Below are 15,834 nucleotides of genomic sequence, written 5' to 3'. Positions count from 1 at the left end.
CCAAATAAATTACACTAATTTCTCAATATTTACATTTTAAAATATGAATTTAAAAGCAAGAAGCAAATTAGCTTGTAAAAACAATTTAAATCATTTATAGATTACATTTTATATTTTGTCCCTTGATATTTTTGGGATGTTTTAGGATTTGCAATCGCTGTTTTCATTTGATAGCCGATTCCAGGAAAAGCAGGTCTCAGCAGGCCGACATTCAGTTATCAGCATGGATCACTTGGGCTGCAAGTGATGAGACCGCAGGGGTCGCACGATCATCGATTGAAGATGATGTTACGGCTCATGAGCCTGCACCGCCCACCCTTGCAAACAGGTGGAAAGTATATATGAAGTGGCCTTTGTGAATTATTTGCCGAGCTGCATCAGAGGTTGAAGATAATCTCTTCCAAGGTCTCGATTACCTTTTCTCGTGTGAGAAGGCTGCGGTGTGTGTCTGGTAGACCTACACACACACATCAGTGCCCATCATGAAGTTCGAGGACATCATCTCTGACATCGGCGGATTCGGAAGATTCCAGAAGATGATCGTCGCCATCAGCTTCTTCAGTCGCTTCACGCTGCCCTGCCACTTTTTGCTCAACAGCTTCATCGCGGCCGTTCCGGCGCACCACTGCCATGTCGCCGCCCTGGACGACGGAGGGCTCTTCGGGAATCTGTCCATGGCAGACAGGATCACCGTCAGCATCCCGCTGGAGGAAGACGGCACCCGAAGTTCGTGTCGGATGTTTGCCGAGCCTCAATATCACCTGCTGTTCAACACGTCTGACGTCATTCAGGCGCCCACCTTGCCCTGTATGGATGGATGGGTGTATGATAACACCACCTTCAAGTCCACTCTGGCTACTGAGGTGACTTGCATTATATTGGCCTATACTTGACATTTTGTCACTGGATTTCCACTATTAAAAAATGTGAATGTGTTCCTATTAGTGGGACCTGGTGTGTGATAAAAGAAGCAGAAGCCAAACCACGACCACCATCTTCTTTGTTGGCGTCATGTTTGGAGCTATCACCTTTGGAATTCTGAGTGACAGGTAACACACTTCCATGGAAGGCTCATGGAACAGGCGGATTTTGCTGTTTAATTCACATTCCACACACACAATATTAATCAGAACATTGTGTTTAGTGGTGGTCCATAGAATATATTATCCATCCATCCATCCATTTTCTTGACCGCTTATTCCTCACAAGGGTAGCGGGGGGTGCTGGCGCCTATCTCAGCTGGCTTTGGGCAGTAGGCGGGGTACACCCTGGACTGGTTGCCAGCCAATCGCAGGGCACACAGAAACGAACGACCATCCACACTCATAAGCACACCTAGGGACAATTCAGAGCGCTCAATTAACCTGCCATGCATGTCTTTGGAATGTGGGAGGAGACCGGAGTACCCGGAGAAGACCCACGCGGGCACGGGGAGAACATGCAAACTCCACCCAGGAAGGCCGGAGCCTGGGCTCGAATCGGAGTCCTCAGAACTGCGAGGTGGACGTACTAACCACTTGACTACCGCGCCGCCCAGAATTTATTATTGTATTTTTTTTTACTTCCCCTTTTTTAAAAAAAAAGAAAAAGAAAAAAAAAAAAGCCCTTCCATCCAAAGATACTCCTTTTAACTTTTTACTATTGAGTGTCAAAATTTGAAGACATACCAATAAAATTGTGGAAATGTTTACCTTATTTTTCCGACATTTACCATGTAAAAGATCCTAAGATATGTTGACTCAACCAAAAGCAAGCATATTGTTGGTTTGTTTTTTCTCCATTATTATTATTTGATAACCTTGCAAGATGAATTATTACGGTATTTGTGAGTTCACAAACTCCGGAGAATACCATCTTGTACCGCTCCCGCAGATTAAAAAAAACAACAAAAACATTTATTTTTTTCACTCACTCACTCACTCACTCACTCACTCACTCACTCACTCACTCACTCACAGAAGCTTACGTGTGTGAATGAGTGAGTGAAGACGAAATTACCACAAAAGGTTATCAAAAACACAGATGTGTAGACTGAGAGAAAGTTAAAGTGTGTACATCCTGTATTTAAAAAGTGCATTTTCCTGAGTGAATCCGGCAGACAGCCTCTTTAAATGACCTCTTTTTATGAAACAGGCTCAAGTTCCCTCTTATCCTCTGGTTTCAGTTACCTCGATTTATGAAACGAATTTCCCACTTTTCAGGGTTTCTTTACCCAGGTTTCTAAACCTAAACCTAAACTAAACCTGCTTTGTGAAATACACCCCAGGTGGGCCGATCCCAAGCCAGGATAGAACAAACAAACTGTGTTGTTTCAGAGAGGGCAAGTTGTATAAACATTGTGCAAAACAAAATGTGAGCCGCTCCCTGATGGGACAAGGTGAAAGTTGCAACATAAACGAGACATATAATGTGATTTTTCAGTTTCTAACGGGCTTTCAAAAGGTCTCTGATATTCGAATGAGAAGAGCAGTTGTGTTACTATCACAACCGTGAGAACCGCTAAGGCATTGGGACAGAGCAAGGGTTACTCAGTGTTGCCAACTTAACACAACTCGTGACTATTGGTGTTTTAAAAGAATTCAGTACCACTGTGTCCACTGTCCAGACTGCCAATGATGGTGTTTGTGCAAAATTTCACCATCTCCTCACAGGTCTATTAAGATTTGATTATAAAGAGAACCTACAGTCCGTGTCAGCTAATGACTTGACCGACATGTGTTGACTTCCTGTCTCAGGTTCGGTCGGAGGATCATGCTGCTCACGTCGTATCTCTCTGGAATGGTGTTTGCTCTCGCCAGTGCTTTCGCCTCATCCTTCCTGATGTTCGCAGTGCTGAGATTCCTTACCGGCTTTTGCATGACTGGCATTGTCATCGTCTCTTTGGTTCTCTGTACAGTAATTCCAGATCCTCTAATTGCTTTTCATCACCATTTGAAGTGCTTTATTTACCTATCTGTGTCCTTATTCATCTTCATACAGGTGTGGAGTGGGTGGACATAGAACACAGAAAGATGGTTGGAATCATGGACAGCTTCTCCTGGACATTTGGGCACATTTGCTTCGTACCCATTGCTTACCTTGTGAAAGACTGGAGGTGGCTGACGGTTAGCGTCACTTTGCCCGTCATGTTGGGTATCTTCACGTGGAGGTAATATATAAGATGTAAAAATGAATTTTTAAAAATGAACTGGTTCCAACGAATGGTTATTTAGTAGCCGAGACATTGTGAACATTGTGTCTGTATAGACTGTAGCTTGTCAGTCATCCAAGCTGCAGTAAAAGTTACATTTGCAAAAGTTGAATCAAGGACAACACACTGGACAGTTTTTGGTGGTTGAAAAGGTTAACATTTAATCCAAAAGCCTGTCTAGTTTCCTTGATTGAACATTTGCAGACTTTATGAGACTTTATGTTTTGTTTTGTTTTTAAAGCATCAATTTTGCCTTTAACCTCCAGGTGGATGCCAGAGTCAGCTCGATGGCTCATTGCCAACGGAAAGCTGGAGGAAGCTCACGTGTGTCTCAACAAATGTGCCAAAATGAACGGAACTGAGGCGTCATGTCAAAGACTTCAACCTGAGGTTTGTATAGTCCTCTTAATGATGGTCGCGTTTGAATCATCAAAATCATTAAGAATGTTCCTTCAACTATTTCCAGACTCTGTCCTCCATTGTGATGACAGAGAAGAAAGGACGAGTGTACACCTACCTGGACCTGATGAGAACGCCTAAAATGAGAAGACTGTCGTTATGCACTGGTTCAGTTTGGTCTGTGTGCAAGATAAATAAATGATGTTCTCCAGATCCATGTGTGGTTTACATCCTGTTACAGTCCACTCTCTCTTCACTAGGCTCAGCATGGCAATCGCATTCTACGGCATCACCTTCAACATCAGCGGCTTTGGCCTCAATGTTTACCTCACTCAATTGCTCTACTCTTTAGTTGAAGTGCCGGGCAGATTGTGCATTTTGCTGTTATTGGACAGGATCGGTAGGAAGCGCACGCAGGTGGGAATGTTAATGATGCTTGCGGTCTCTCTGGGAATCAACATTGTGATACCAAAAGGTTGGTGTGATATTTTTTCAGATTGAAATTTTGTCCTACTTAATGATGCCTGTGACCCTCTCCCAGATATGTCTACCTTGAGAACAGCGGTGGCAGTCATTGGAAAAGGCTTTGCTTCAGCAGCATTTGGAACCATTATACTATATTCGTCCGAACTGTTTCCCACTCTAGTCAGGTACGCTTGCATATTTCTTAACAGCAGATTGTCAGTATTTGTGCACTGCCTGAAAAAAACAAAAAGTCATATTTTAATATTTTAGCTGATGTGCAATTGATTGTGAATAGTTGAAAATTGGAACAATTGCCAACACTGAGACTCATTTATTCATTAAACATGCAAAAAATGACAATTCTGAAATAATTAGAAGATTAAAAATCATTTTATGTACTAATTTAATATTTAAAAGATCATTTAAGATTTAAAAGCTAATAAATTTTTAAACTGTTTCTGTAATTAAGTTTTAGGTTGTAATCTGATTTATTTTGTTTTTGTTTGGTCAAATTTTGTTTTTGAAGTAGTGTGCTGAAAAGAATGAATGAGTCATGTTTTGTTAAAGTCTAATTAGATCTGTACATTTTGTTAAAGTCTAATTATTCCATGGCTAGTGGTTACTAAACAACAGCAAAACGTATGCATAAATCTGTGTGCCTAATGCCTATAATTAATAATAAAAATTCTTAATAAAATTAGTAAAATAATTGCATCATAAATCACACTCCCAATATTGAGTGGGGTGGGGGATTACAATTAGATTATTTCTATATTGTTGAGCCCTACATACAAGGGTCTTATTTAAATGGGGGTGGTGGTCCCAAGTCCCAAGTAAATCCTCTCACCCCAAACTAGCGGGATAGATTCCAGCTTCCTGTAACCAGGTGACCTGTTTCTGTCTGCGCAGCTAAACCATGCAAGGTATGAAAAACCAGAAGGTCTATACTGTACTTTTTGTTTTGTAGACAGAACGCGATGGGCTTCAACTCCGCCATGGCCCGAATCGGTGTGGCCCTCGCTCCTCTGATCCTTTTACTGGATGAAGTGTGGAAGGAGCTCCCCCAGATCGTCTTGTTCTCCTCAGCTGTCCTAGGGGCAGTTGTGGCATCGCAGTTGTCGGAGACACGCGGCCGGTGCCTGGTGGAAACCATCGAGGATGTTGAGGGGAGGCAATAGTCCGGAAGACCGTCACTGCTGGGAGTTTTACCTCTTATGCTGCCTCTGGATAAAGTTTCATCAGAACTGTGACACTGGACCAACAGGTCTAAAGACAGAACCTTTGTCATCTTTCTTTTTACTTTCAGGGATAACTCCTGTGTGCAAGGCCAAGTATCAGGGATTGGGATTAAATGTGATGCTTTTTTCTCTCTCTCTCTCTCTAGTGCAGGGTGCTATTTTTAACCCAATATCCTCACTCATGTAGTTATTCCTATATAGATAGTATTCACATGACGTCACCGACCCCCCCACCTATCAACCACATGGCCATTTTGTTAGGTCAAGCAATTTTGGGGCAAACAGTTGCGGCCAGCGAGTCGAGCGAGACATTGAAAGCAAGAGGAGCGCTCTTGTTGCTTACTACAACTTGATCATTTTTTTTCCATTCATTCCGAATATTCATGAATTGTGTCACAATGGTAAACACGTGTACCATTCACGGGTGTAAAAATAGGGCGAACAAAGATGTGAAACAAGACTTCTTTTCAATACCTGTTGTGAGACACCACGAGTGTAGACAAAGGAACTGAGTGTCCGAAGAAGAAACGTATGGATTGCAAGGATAAATCGAAATAATTTCCAACCAACAAAGTACACCAAAGTTTGCTCTGACCATTTTGTTAAAGGTAAGTATTATTTTCTCGTAGTGTGACGTGTTACCTGACGCGGGGCAGGGCGTTCGGAATGATAACCACCCCGGAACTTCCCGGGTCCGTGGTCAAAAGTTTCAATTTAGACATTTCTCCTCCTTGAGGTCTTTATTTTCTTTTCCCAACAGCCCAAATGTTGAAATTGCAGTCAAAGTGTATGAAAAATAAAAGTGACAAGTCAATGTTGTTGTGGCTGGCCATATTTGGTTTTCACTACCGATTGGTTCTGGCTCTTGCGCGGCTAACCAATCAGATGCTGCTACGGGTGTTACGCTGCTGGAGTAAGACTCCATAACAGACAGAGACGCTCCCGGCTGCATTCGAAGCAAAATTATGGAGTTTTAAATGGATCGCTTATATCGACCGTCAGATTAAGAAAATAAATAAAAAATATATAAATAAATAAATAAATAAAAGGCCGGCGCTAATATGTACCAATATGTCAAATAGTGGCCCCGATTATCGGTCTATTTTTGTACACATAGTAACAAACTGTATTAAGTCAAAGCTCCTTTATTAAAGAAACAAAGCCAGCAGTCAACAACTCCCTATAGGAAAACATCAAGACAATAGTCCTTTTGAAAATATTTATAGCGATCCAACGCTTGCTGATACTTCATTACAGTTGAAGAATGGACATCAATGTGAGGAGACAACTGAAAGCTAACAAAATATATATATAAAAAAAACAAAATCAAAACGCTAAATAGTCAACAGTTTTAATATACGATGATACAGAAAGATCTAAAACTATATGGTACGCTGTCATTTTCTTAGGACACTTACTGGTTAATGTTTAGTACTGGGAATACTCTTTGCTCTCTAGTTTGGCAACGATTCGCTCCAGTTGTCGTTTAGCTTCACATTGTGGGAAGTTACTCATTTCATAGTACTGGGGGGCGATCTTCACCAGCCTGCAACACAAGCGACAGAATGAGGAACTTCATTTGAACCGACAGGCCATGATCCTCCCACTTTCTGCTACTCACCACTCTGGTTTAATGTCCGTGCAAGTGCGAATGTAGTTTTTGGTGGTGAGGACAAATTCGTTGTAGAGCACCCATTCGGGCTTGTGGTCCAACACTGTGGATGGGTGCAGTTGGACCACTTGGTTGTCTTTGACTGTGAGGTAATGACCGGTTCGCTCCAGATGAGCCACCTGCAGGACATACAGAAAGTCAATGTAGCGTAAAAGTCGGTCTATTTAGACAAACTGTATACCAGCCGCATCCACTACATTTAAGAAAATGCTAAAGTTTTTAATAAATAAAAAAAATAAAAATAAAAAAAGTATTTGCCCCCCTTGAAAATTCCTAATTTTTTTGCAGTCTCCCCCGCTTTCAATCTTTGAGATCAAATGTTAAGATCATGATACCCTAAGTAAAGATACAATTCTTCTTTTTTCAATTTATTTCATTCCTTAAAAAAAAAAAAAAAAAAAAAAAAAAAAAGGGGGGGGGGGGACAGAAAGAAGTAAAAGTTATGTTATCTGCCCCTAATCAACAACAACAAAAAATAAAGTAAATGACAGTGAGCGGCGATTCTATGTAATAATTAAGCAGCATGTCCTTATGCTATATATATTTTTTCAGTAAGTGAGCTTTTATCGGGTTTCTGAAGATACAGATAAGACTGGGATGATTTTATTTTACAATCCAGATTGTTCCATAAAGTGACACCTTGAGTTGAAATACATTGTTCTATATTGTTTTAGAGAAAATATCTGTTCCTTCTTAATTTAGACCAACTTATTATTATTATTTTTTTTTTAAACACATTTAAAGGAACAGTTCGGATTTTTTGACATGAATCTCTATTTCATCCTCACCTCCAGTGTGTATGATCAGCACTGACTTACTTTCTGTGATACGAGTTCTGGTCCGGTGTTGGTCGAGAGGACAGGAGTCCGGCAAGTTGACTTGGGTCACGGAAATAAAGCGTTTTTTCTTCTAAAAACAATTAGTGTTCAAAAGAGTGATACATTTGCATCACTAAACTCCTTTTCTGAAAAAAGTCAGACGCCATTACCGCCGGGCCCTATTTTCCTGTTCGTTCGTATGACTGCGCGTCTCTCTGTAGACAGCTGATCCACGCGCTTTCCGCCTTCGAAAAGACAAACAACTTGTAGAATAGTGCGCGTCTATCAGCTGTATGCGGGGCGCCGCACAGTGATACGAATGAACAGAAAAATAGTGCCTGGCGGTAATGGCGTCTGACTTTTTTCAGAAAGGAGTTTAGTGATGCAAATGTATCACTCTTTTGAACAGTGAACATGAATTGTTTTTATCATATAAACGCTTTATTTCCGTGACTCAAGTCAACCTGCCGGACTACTGTCCTCTCGACCAACACCGGACCAGAACTCTTGTCACAGAACGCTGTCAGGGGTAAGTCAGTGATGATCGCACACACTGGAGGTGAGGATGAAATAGAGATTCATGTAAAAAAAAATCCAAACTGTTCCTTTAATTTTTATATTAATTGGTAAACTTTCATGATGGGCTTTAAACATTATGTTAAGATGGTTAAACTCCACCAATTCATTAAATTTTAAAATTTTTAGTCGTATAAATAATGGATTAGTGTGGTCTCTGTAGCCACAGCCGCAAACGACACGAACAGCACTTTTCTGTAAAAGAAAGATAGAATCGTGTGGGATTTGGCTGCACACCACCACACTTCGATGCAATAGGTCAGGTATGGAACAATCAATGAATTATACAACAACAAAACATTCTTGTTCGATGATTCTTTAGCCTTATGTAAAACTGCTACTGTTTGTGATACCTTAGATTCGACATTCATTAAAGAAAAAAATAAAATAAAATACCATTATTCAAACCGACTCAACCCTGTGTGAAAAGGTACTTGTCAAATGGTTTAGCATTGTTACATTACAGATGCTAATTTCTTTTAGCCCATTATAAGTTAGCATTAAGCTAGCAGACTTTTTTTCCCCCCTGACAACGAACACTTGCAGCTTGATTTGGTGCAAGAACACCATACTGTTAGCTATCTGCTCAACTAAACTGCACATTCAGGGTGGGCAAAAAAAAAAAAAAAAAAAGACAAATTATTGGAGAAAAAAAAAAAAAAACTACTAGTCCCACAAAAACAAGAAAATGTGCATTTTTCAAAGGAATGTGCGCTTCAGCAGAACAGAACTTAATGCTGCTTGCTTTGAAAAAGGCTGCATCTTACAGTCCAAACCATCTTTTTACGTGCCGTACACCAACAGTACAAACCTGCATGAAGAAACCGGTGCAGAGCGCCCTGCGGATGTTGATGTAATAGTCTCGACTGGTAAACTCTGTACTGCGGCGGGGCAGGTTGAAGCGGTCCATGATCCTGGACAGCTGCTGCCGCACATTGTCGGCGGACATCAGCGAGCGGTAGTTGACAAAGTTGTCATAGCACCACTGGTTTGCCTCGTGATCTGGAGAGAATTAAAGAAAAAAAAATTCAAGAGGGGTCACTGTAACAAACACGCCCGTGTGTGAGTGCCTCTCACTTTGCTTGAAGGCGTGGTAGACGTTGAGCAGAGTCAAGTGGTCACCGTCGATGTGAGCGAACCTCATCTTGGACTCGTCGGCGGCCTTCTTAGCCTCCGTGGGGCGCACAAAACACTGTGGGACTAAACAAGGTTGGTATGGGCCCCAACAAAGCCGCCCATAGGGATGAGTCAAAAATTCACAAAACAACGGAGAAAAGCCTAAGACGTGACAGCTTCAAGTGGCACGACCACAAGTTCTATCGTGGGGGGGCTGCAGCCTTAGATTGGAGGGGGTTGGGGGAAGGTCATTAAAGCACATATGGAAAACAAATGTTTTTACACTACAAAATATCAGAAAAGTTGTCCATATTTAACTGAGACAACAGTCAGATTTCCATCTAATTGTTTCCAATTTTTTCAAACAAATTAACTGAAAACGCGCAAAACGGACATGTGACTTTTTTCTGTTTCCATTTTTTGTTCTTTTGCGAATATTGAGAGAAGACTGCCACCTAGAGATGTGATCCACCAGCAATTTAAAAGAAGACGAAGACCAGGAAGCGACTGTACCGTGCGATGACGTTGCTTTTGTAATTCTTGATGAACCGGAGCGTTTCATTGCTGTTTTCCATCTAAAATAGCATTAATTCTTTCACTTTATTTAATTCCAAAAAGATTTGTTTTGTCCATGACTACACATGTACGTGTGACGTAATATCCAGTCAAAACATGCAACGTGTCTTGTCAACATTTATTCGCAAACGATGTTTTCACAGCCAAAATTCGCATTTTTTTTTGGTACGCTTCAAAATCCACCCCCTCCAAGCGTAAAAACTTTTTGGCGAATTTTGGGCCCTTTTTCAAATTTCTAGCATTTCCATTCAGTTTTATTTTTGCAATTCTTGAAAATTTGAATAAAAATGGGTGGATGAAAACCCAACTCCTCATACACCAGTGAGAAAAAGTGTTTTGGGGTAAAAATAAGTTTTATTACATGCATTTGCTTTTTATATATTTTATTTAGATAATGACAATCCTTTTGTTGATTAGGGGTTTACACTACATTACAGTAGAAATTGTACTATTAAGCCCACTGTCACTGTCTTTCAAAGTTGTTTAAAGAGCTGGTAAAGTGAATTCCGCTATTTTGAAAGACAAGTACATGAAGATAATTACTGAAAAGGTCCAAAGATTGAGAACTAAGTACGGTAGCAGTACTGAATGGTAAAGATATAGCATGAAACTCTTTTTCACCATTTCAGTGTTATTTCTACCACTTAAGCGTGCAGTTACAGCAGCTAGCAATCCATGGCTACAACCTGAAAAATGTATCTCTCGTGGATGTCACAACTCACACAAGTTAGTGAAATTCGAACACAACAACACATTCCAACTTAATTTTGCATTTTATTTTTGCATTTGTCTGCCACGGCTCAAGTTTTGGGACCCGTTGGACACCTGTGAGTTGATGTGGATTCATCAGGGACTCTGAGCAGGCCCAGTCGTGGGCATTACCTGACAACATAGCGGTGATGGAAAGAATCTCGTTGGAGCAGTTGAACTCGCAGCTCGCAATGACCATCTTAGCCAGCTGGGGGTCGAGGGGGAACTCTGCCATCATGGAGCCCAGTTCCGTCAGGTCGCCGTCGTCGTTGAGCGCGGCCAAGTAATTAAGCAGCTCCAGGGCTCTCATCAGGGTCTCGGGAGCTGCAAGGAGGGAAAATACGTATGACAAGGGATGTAACACAATCCACCTCAATGATAAAATTGTGATAACATTTCCTAATTATTTGAAATTGGACTTTGAATAAGCTTTCCTGCACCTGCTACCAGGGCAAGAGAGACTGCGTGCATGAGTGGAGCCAAACCTCTACCAATTATAATCACAATGTAAAATTTTCCTGCACCTTCATCTCTCATCTGTAAAGTGGACTGGCTCACCTGGTGGATCCATGAAGTCGAAGTGCACGAGGTCATCAATGCCCAACTTCTTCAGCTGCAGCACCACAGACCCCAAATTTGAACGTAAGATTTCTGGATACGTGTTATCCTGAAAAGGACAGCATGATTAGCATACTGCAATTCTTAGAAGAGGAAGAAAACTATTTGATCCTGTCACCTGCATCTCTGTTTTGTAAGCTTTTTCTGTATAAAGGCGGAAACATTTCCCTGGACGGGTTCTGCCAGCTCGTCCTGCCCTCTGCTGGGCAGAAGCTTTACTGATGGCAGTGACCAGCAGTGACTCCACTCTGATGCGAGGGTTGTACACCTGCACACAAATTTGTAATCATCATGTGCAATATTTATATGAATCAAGTGATGTTTGCCCATCACAAAAAGTCTGAGCGGCTCAACAGCAAGTGCCGCTGCTAAGCCTACCTTCTGTTTGGCAAAGCCAGGATCGATGACAAACACCACGCCGTCAATTGTTAGAGAGGTCTCAGCAATGTTTGTTGACACAACAACCTTTTAAAAAAAAATAAAATAAAAAAAAGTGAATATTGGATGAATAGTATGATTTTTTTCCACTGCCTTTCTTTAGTGGAAGATAAAACAATGGATATTTCCATAAAATAAAAATTTACACTTCATCAAATTTTGTGTGCAGTAAGATGTCAAGCAGAACATTTTCACTTTGTAATTGTGAAATATCAATTATAAAAATACTGCTAAGTGACAGTCCACTATGAGCTCATTTAGCGCTAACATTAGCCAAACATGTTCACCTAGTCAGCAAGGTCACATATTTTGCTGTTTACATGTAAATTATGTGCTTGCAGTTGATTTATATTTTAACGATAGAATGGGAGCTTTACGACAACAAAAGAAGCATGAGTGAGAGAGAGCGAGCGAGCGAGAGAGAGAGCGAACAACAACACCTTTCTTCCTATAGCACCATTGGGTTTCCGTGGGGGTGGTGGCTCAAAGATCCTCTGCTGCTGTTGTGGCGGCAACGTGGAATACAGTGGAATGATTTTGATGTCACCAACTTCAGGCCCGAGGTCATCGACCTCACGCTTGATTCGTTTGCAAGCTTCATCAATTTCCTACAGAGGAAGACAGTTACTTTTTAAGGCAACTTGAAGAGACTGACGAGTGGATGGAAATCCAAGTTGAATGCTTGTCAAGTATTTCAATTTGGACATCAACCAAAACAGTCTGATAAATATGACGGGTCGAACAAAACGCTGAAATCTCATACAATGACACTTTCTGTCTACTGCAGTCAAAGTCTGCAGACGCCTGGAAATCAGTTGTCTCTGAAAGATGATCATGCGGTATAGGTGGGATGTGGACAATTTTCATACTTCCTCCTTCCAGTTAGGTGACATCACTTTCCTGTTCCTTCTCATTAGCTATTGTCTTCAACAGGTGAGTGGTTTTAGTATGCTCTCACCTCTTGTCCGGTGAGGAAGAGAAGACAATCCCCCTCGTCCTCCTCACACATGTGAATCTGGATGACGGTCCGAATGGCGGCCTCGAGGTAGTCTCGCTCAGGCTCGGGCGTGTAGAAGATTTCTACCGGGTGTGTACGGCCAGGAATCGTCAGCAGAGGGCAACTGTCAAAGTATATCTGGAACTTCCCTGCATCCAGTGTGGCGCTCATAACGATCACCTGAGCAAATAGAGAGCCTTGTTGAGTATTTGGTTTTACTAATTATCTTTTTGATAATTTCTTAAATGTGAGACAGAGAGGAGAATAAAAATTAAAGTTGTGTTGAATCAACCGGAATTATTATTTTTTTTTTTAGGGGGGGGGGGGAGAGATTTGACCCACATATTGCATCATACTGGACAAAATAATGAGCTCCTTGTGTGTTTTGCTATCAATTCTTTTTTTGTTAAAACGATAACACAAACTAAAAAATAACCAATTGTTAATGGATGCCAATTTTGATACTGGAAGTAATTCGGGAATGTTTTTAACTTTTGTTAGAAATGTTTTACATTTACATTTAATATTAAAGCTAAAACACAGGCATGTGCAATAAAAAAATTACTAGGGATATGTTCAATTTTCAAAATTATTAATTTGCCTCATTATATGGGACAATTTTGACTAAACTTTATTTTTCTAATCGGAATGAGCAAAAAGGCAATTGAGGAGCTAATTTTTTTCAATTTAAAATGTAACTTGTTGCAATGTTTTCTCTGCATGTTTTATTTTTTTGGTTGTGTTTATTGACTGAGCAATATCGCAACAATGCTGATAACCGCGACACTTATTCAATTTCTAGTGAGGGTGTACAACATCAGGATTGGAAATGTATTTGAGTGAGTGCACTTCAAGTTCAAAAAGTGAGAGCAAACAAACCTTTAGATCTGCCCGCTGACGCACCACCTCCTTCAGCACTCCCATCAGAATATCTGTGGCGAGTGTTCGTTCGTGGGCCTCATCCAGTATGATCACTCCATATCGCTCCAGAAGAGGGTCATTCATCGCCTCTCTTAGCAACATACCATCTGTCATGTATCTAAAAGAACAAGAGATGGAAACAAACATAAAAATGTGTGGTGTCTGGAATAAACGAGTGGAGTCAGCGCCTTACTTTAGTATTGTTTTGGCAGAACTACAGTCTTCAAATCGAATGGAGTAGCCCACTTCCTGTCCGAGCATCACATCCATTTCGTCTGCCACTCTTTGGGCCACGCTCATGGCTGCCACTCTCCTAGGCTGAGTACAGGCAACGGCCCTCTTCGGACCAGGAATGCTCCTCACCATATCCACGCACCACTGAGGGATCTACAGGGAAAAGCATGTCACATGAATTCACAATAGATTAAAATCCCCAGTGAACTGCATTTCAGCGTACGGCTTTTCTCACCTGTGTCGTCTTCCCAGAGCCAGTCTCTCCTACAAGGACAAAGCTCTGATTGCGTGTGATGATGTCAGTGAAGTTTTCCTTATATTCCCACACGGGAAGCTGTAACCTTTTCTTCAAGATCTCATAATAGCGAGGCGTGTGCGGGAGGTTGGTGAACGGATTAATCTGCTGCTGCATGGCCATCTGCTTCAGCTGAGGCATGGTGATGATGGCTGGCGTGCTTTTAGCTGGCGCACTTGAAGACTTTATGTCTCTCTCGCGGTCCCGGTCCCTGTCACGGTCGCGATCTCGGTCTCTGTCCCTATCCCTGGAATGATCCCCACGGTCTCGATCAGAGTCTCTGTCACGCCTGGCAATGTCAATAAAATGCAACGTTAATTAATTCATGTGTTGTACTTGAGGTTCCAATATACTTTGAGACGAGGCTGGGCCATTCACCAACTACATCAATCAATTTGAGTTTGTCAGGACATTTTTTTTCCTTCAATCGATTATTACACACACCCCAGTGACCTGCACTGCTTTACCTAAACATGGCTACAAATGCTGTAAACAGGGTAAAACAGCTATTCACGCCAAACCAAGATAAAACAATCACACAAAATAAGGAGGAGAGTTGCCAGTCTCGGCAAAATAACTACTGTCTCTTTCTTATGAATCGATCATTAAATAAACATTAGACACCGGGGATAGTGTCTGGAACACGCCGCCTAACAAAGAAAAATGTGTATGAACGTATTTAATGGAGTGCAATAAGTACAATTTAAGCATAGGTAAACCATAAGGTAAACTAATTTATAACGAAAGATGTCATTTAAAATGCAAAAAAAGGCTGCAGTTTTCCGCTTGGGCTAGCATGCTAGCTAGTTAGCCACCTAGCAGGTATGAGTGGTAGCATCCATGGCATCCCGCTAACTTCATACACGTGCTTCAAACGCTAATGGTGATGCGATTTCATGTAGTAAACAAAACACTCATGTTACCTTGAGCACAGTAAAGATTGTGTACACCGGCACGTCGCCAGGTCAACAAAACAGACATATAACGCTAAAGTTAGCTATATTGTCCCATTTAACCACAACGTAGGCTTTTAGCCAAGTAACTACAATCGCCCAGCGCCTAAAATGTTTCAATCGGAAACGTTCAGTTAGCACCGCACCTACCCTTCAGACCTCTTCTTACTGGAGTAGTCATCACCCAAATCCAACCGATGTCTTTTGGACATCTTTAGGAAATAACAGAGCGTATCTTTTAATAATCAATAACCGCGGCCACTACTTCACCCGGTTTAATGCAACGGTGTTTCCTGATTTGGTTCTTCCTCGTTTTTTTCAGTTCGCCAGGCTCCTAGTTGCTAATCGCATTACCGCCACCAGCTGTCCGGGAGGAAGATTGCTTTCATTTCGCCACATCACACACCCAGAATTTAAATCCCCCGACATAATCCATAAACATCTCCGTTTAAAGAGCGTACATAACTCTCATTCTGTGATTTGTGACATTTTTGTCCTTTTGAAGCGAAAACTGAAGTTTGAACATACAAAAAAAGTACACTTAAATAAGAGTTTAGACATCGCGTCTGCTCCATCTG

The 15,834-nt window shown here is 41.3% G+C and overlaps 2 protein-coding genes across 2 annotated transcripts; one reads left to right on the top strand and one right to left on the bottom strand.

The window, feature by feature from the left end:
* Window positions 1-384: 384 nt before the first annotated feature.
* LOC144020850 (solute carrier family 22 member 7-like) lies at window positions 385-5,725 on the top strand. Its single transcript, XM_077524707.1, has 9 exons — window positions 385-863; window positions 946-1,049; window positions 2,736-2,890; window positions 2,980-3,148; window positions 3,457-3,580; window positions 3,657-3,766; window positions 3,850-4,064; window positions 4,131-4,239; window positions 5,022-5,725. Exons 1-9 carry the CDS (start codon window positions 483-485, stop codon window positions 5,230-5,232), a joined length of 1,578 nt encoding a protein of 525 aa, XP_077380833.1. The 5' UTR covers window positions 385-482; the 3' UTR covers window positions 5,233-5,725.
* A 696-nt stretch (window positions 5,726-6,421) lies between these two features.
* On the bottom strand, window positions 6,422-15,718 carry LOC144020223 (ATP-dependent RNA helicase DHX15). The gene is made up of 14 exons (XM_077523489.1): window positions 15,407-15,718; window positions 14,244-14,592; window positions 13,968-14,161; window positions 13,733-13,892; window positions 12,815-13,033; window positions 12,297-12,464; window positions 11,797-11,883; window positions 11,537-11,686; window positions 11,359-11,467; window positions 10,933-11,124; window positions 9,436-9,558; window positions 9,170-9,360; window positions 6,914-7,083; window positions 6,422-6,838 (listed from the first exon to the last, which is right to left on the bottom strand). The coding sequence occupies exons 1-14, from the start codon at window positions 15,466-15,468 to the stop codon at window positions 6,721-6,723; spliced, it is 2,292 nt and encodes a 763-aa protein (XP_077379615.1). The 5' UTR covers window positions 15,469-15,718; the 3' UTR covers window positions 6,422-6,720.
* Window positions 15,719-15,834: the final 116 nt, after the last annotated feature.

Source organism: Festucalex cinctus, chromosome 6 (assembly GCF_051991245.1).
Source record: "Festucalex cinctus isolate MCC-2025b chromosome 6, RoL_Fcin_1.0, whole genome shotgun sequence".
NCBI classification, from domain to species: domain Eukaryota; kingdom Metazoa; phylum Chordata; class Actinopteri; order Syngnathiformes; family Syngnathidae; genus Festucalex; species Festucalex cinctus.
Note: the sequence above shows the minus strand (reverse complement) of the source record. Positions and strands in the feature narration are given on the sequence as shown.

Excerpts from the sequence above, each read along its gene's own strand:
- LOC144020223 (XM_077523489.1), bottom strand. The coding sequence starts at position 15,468 with ATGTCCAAAAGACATCGGTTGGATTTGGGTGATGACTACTCCAGTAAG. Across the intron at positions 9,361-9,435 it reads CTACCACGCCTTCAAGCAAA|ATCACGAGGCAAACCAGTGG; the intron begins GTGAGAGGCACT and ends AATTCTCTCCAG. Across the intron at positions 6,839-6,913 it reads ACGGACATTAAACCAGAGTG|GCTGGTGAAGATCGCCCCCC; the intron begins GTGAGTAGCAGA and ends CTTGTGTTGCAG.
- LOC144020850 (XM_077524707.1), top strand. The coding sequence starts at position 483 with ATGAAGTTCGAGGACATCATCTCTGACATCGGCGGATTCGGAAGATTC. Across the intron at positions 3,767-3,849 it reads TTATGCACTGGTTCAGTTTG|GCTCAGCATGGCAATCGCAT; the intron begins GTCTGTGTGCAA and ends TCTCTTCACTAG. Across the intron at positions 4,065-4,130 it reads CAACATTGTGATACCAAAAG|ATATGTCTACCTTGAGAACA; the intron begins GTTGGTGTGATA and ends ACCCTCTCCCAG.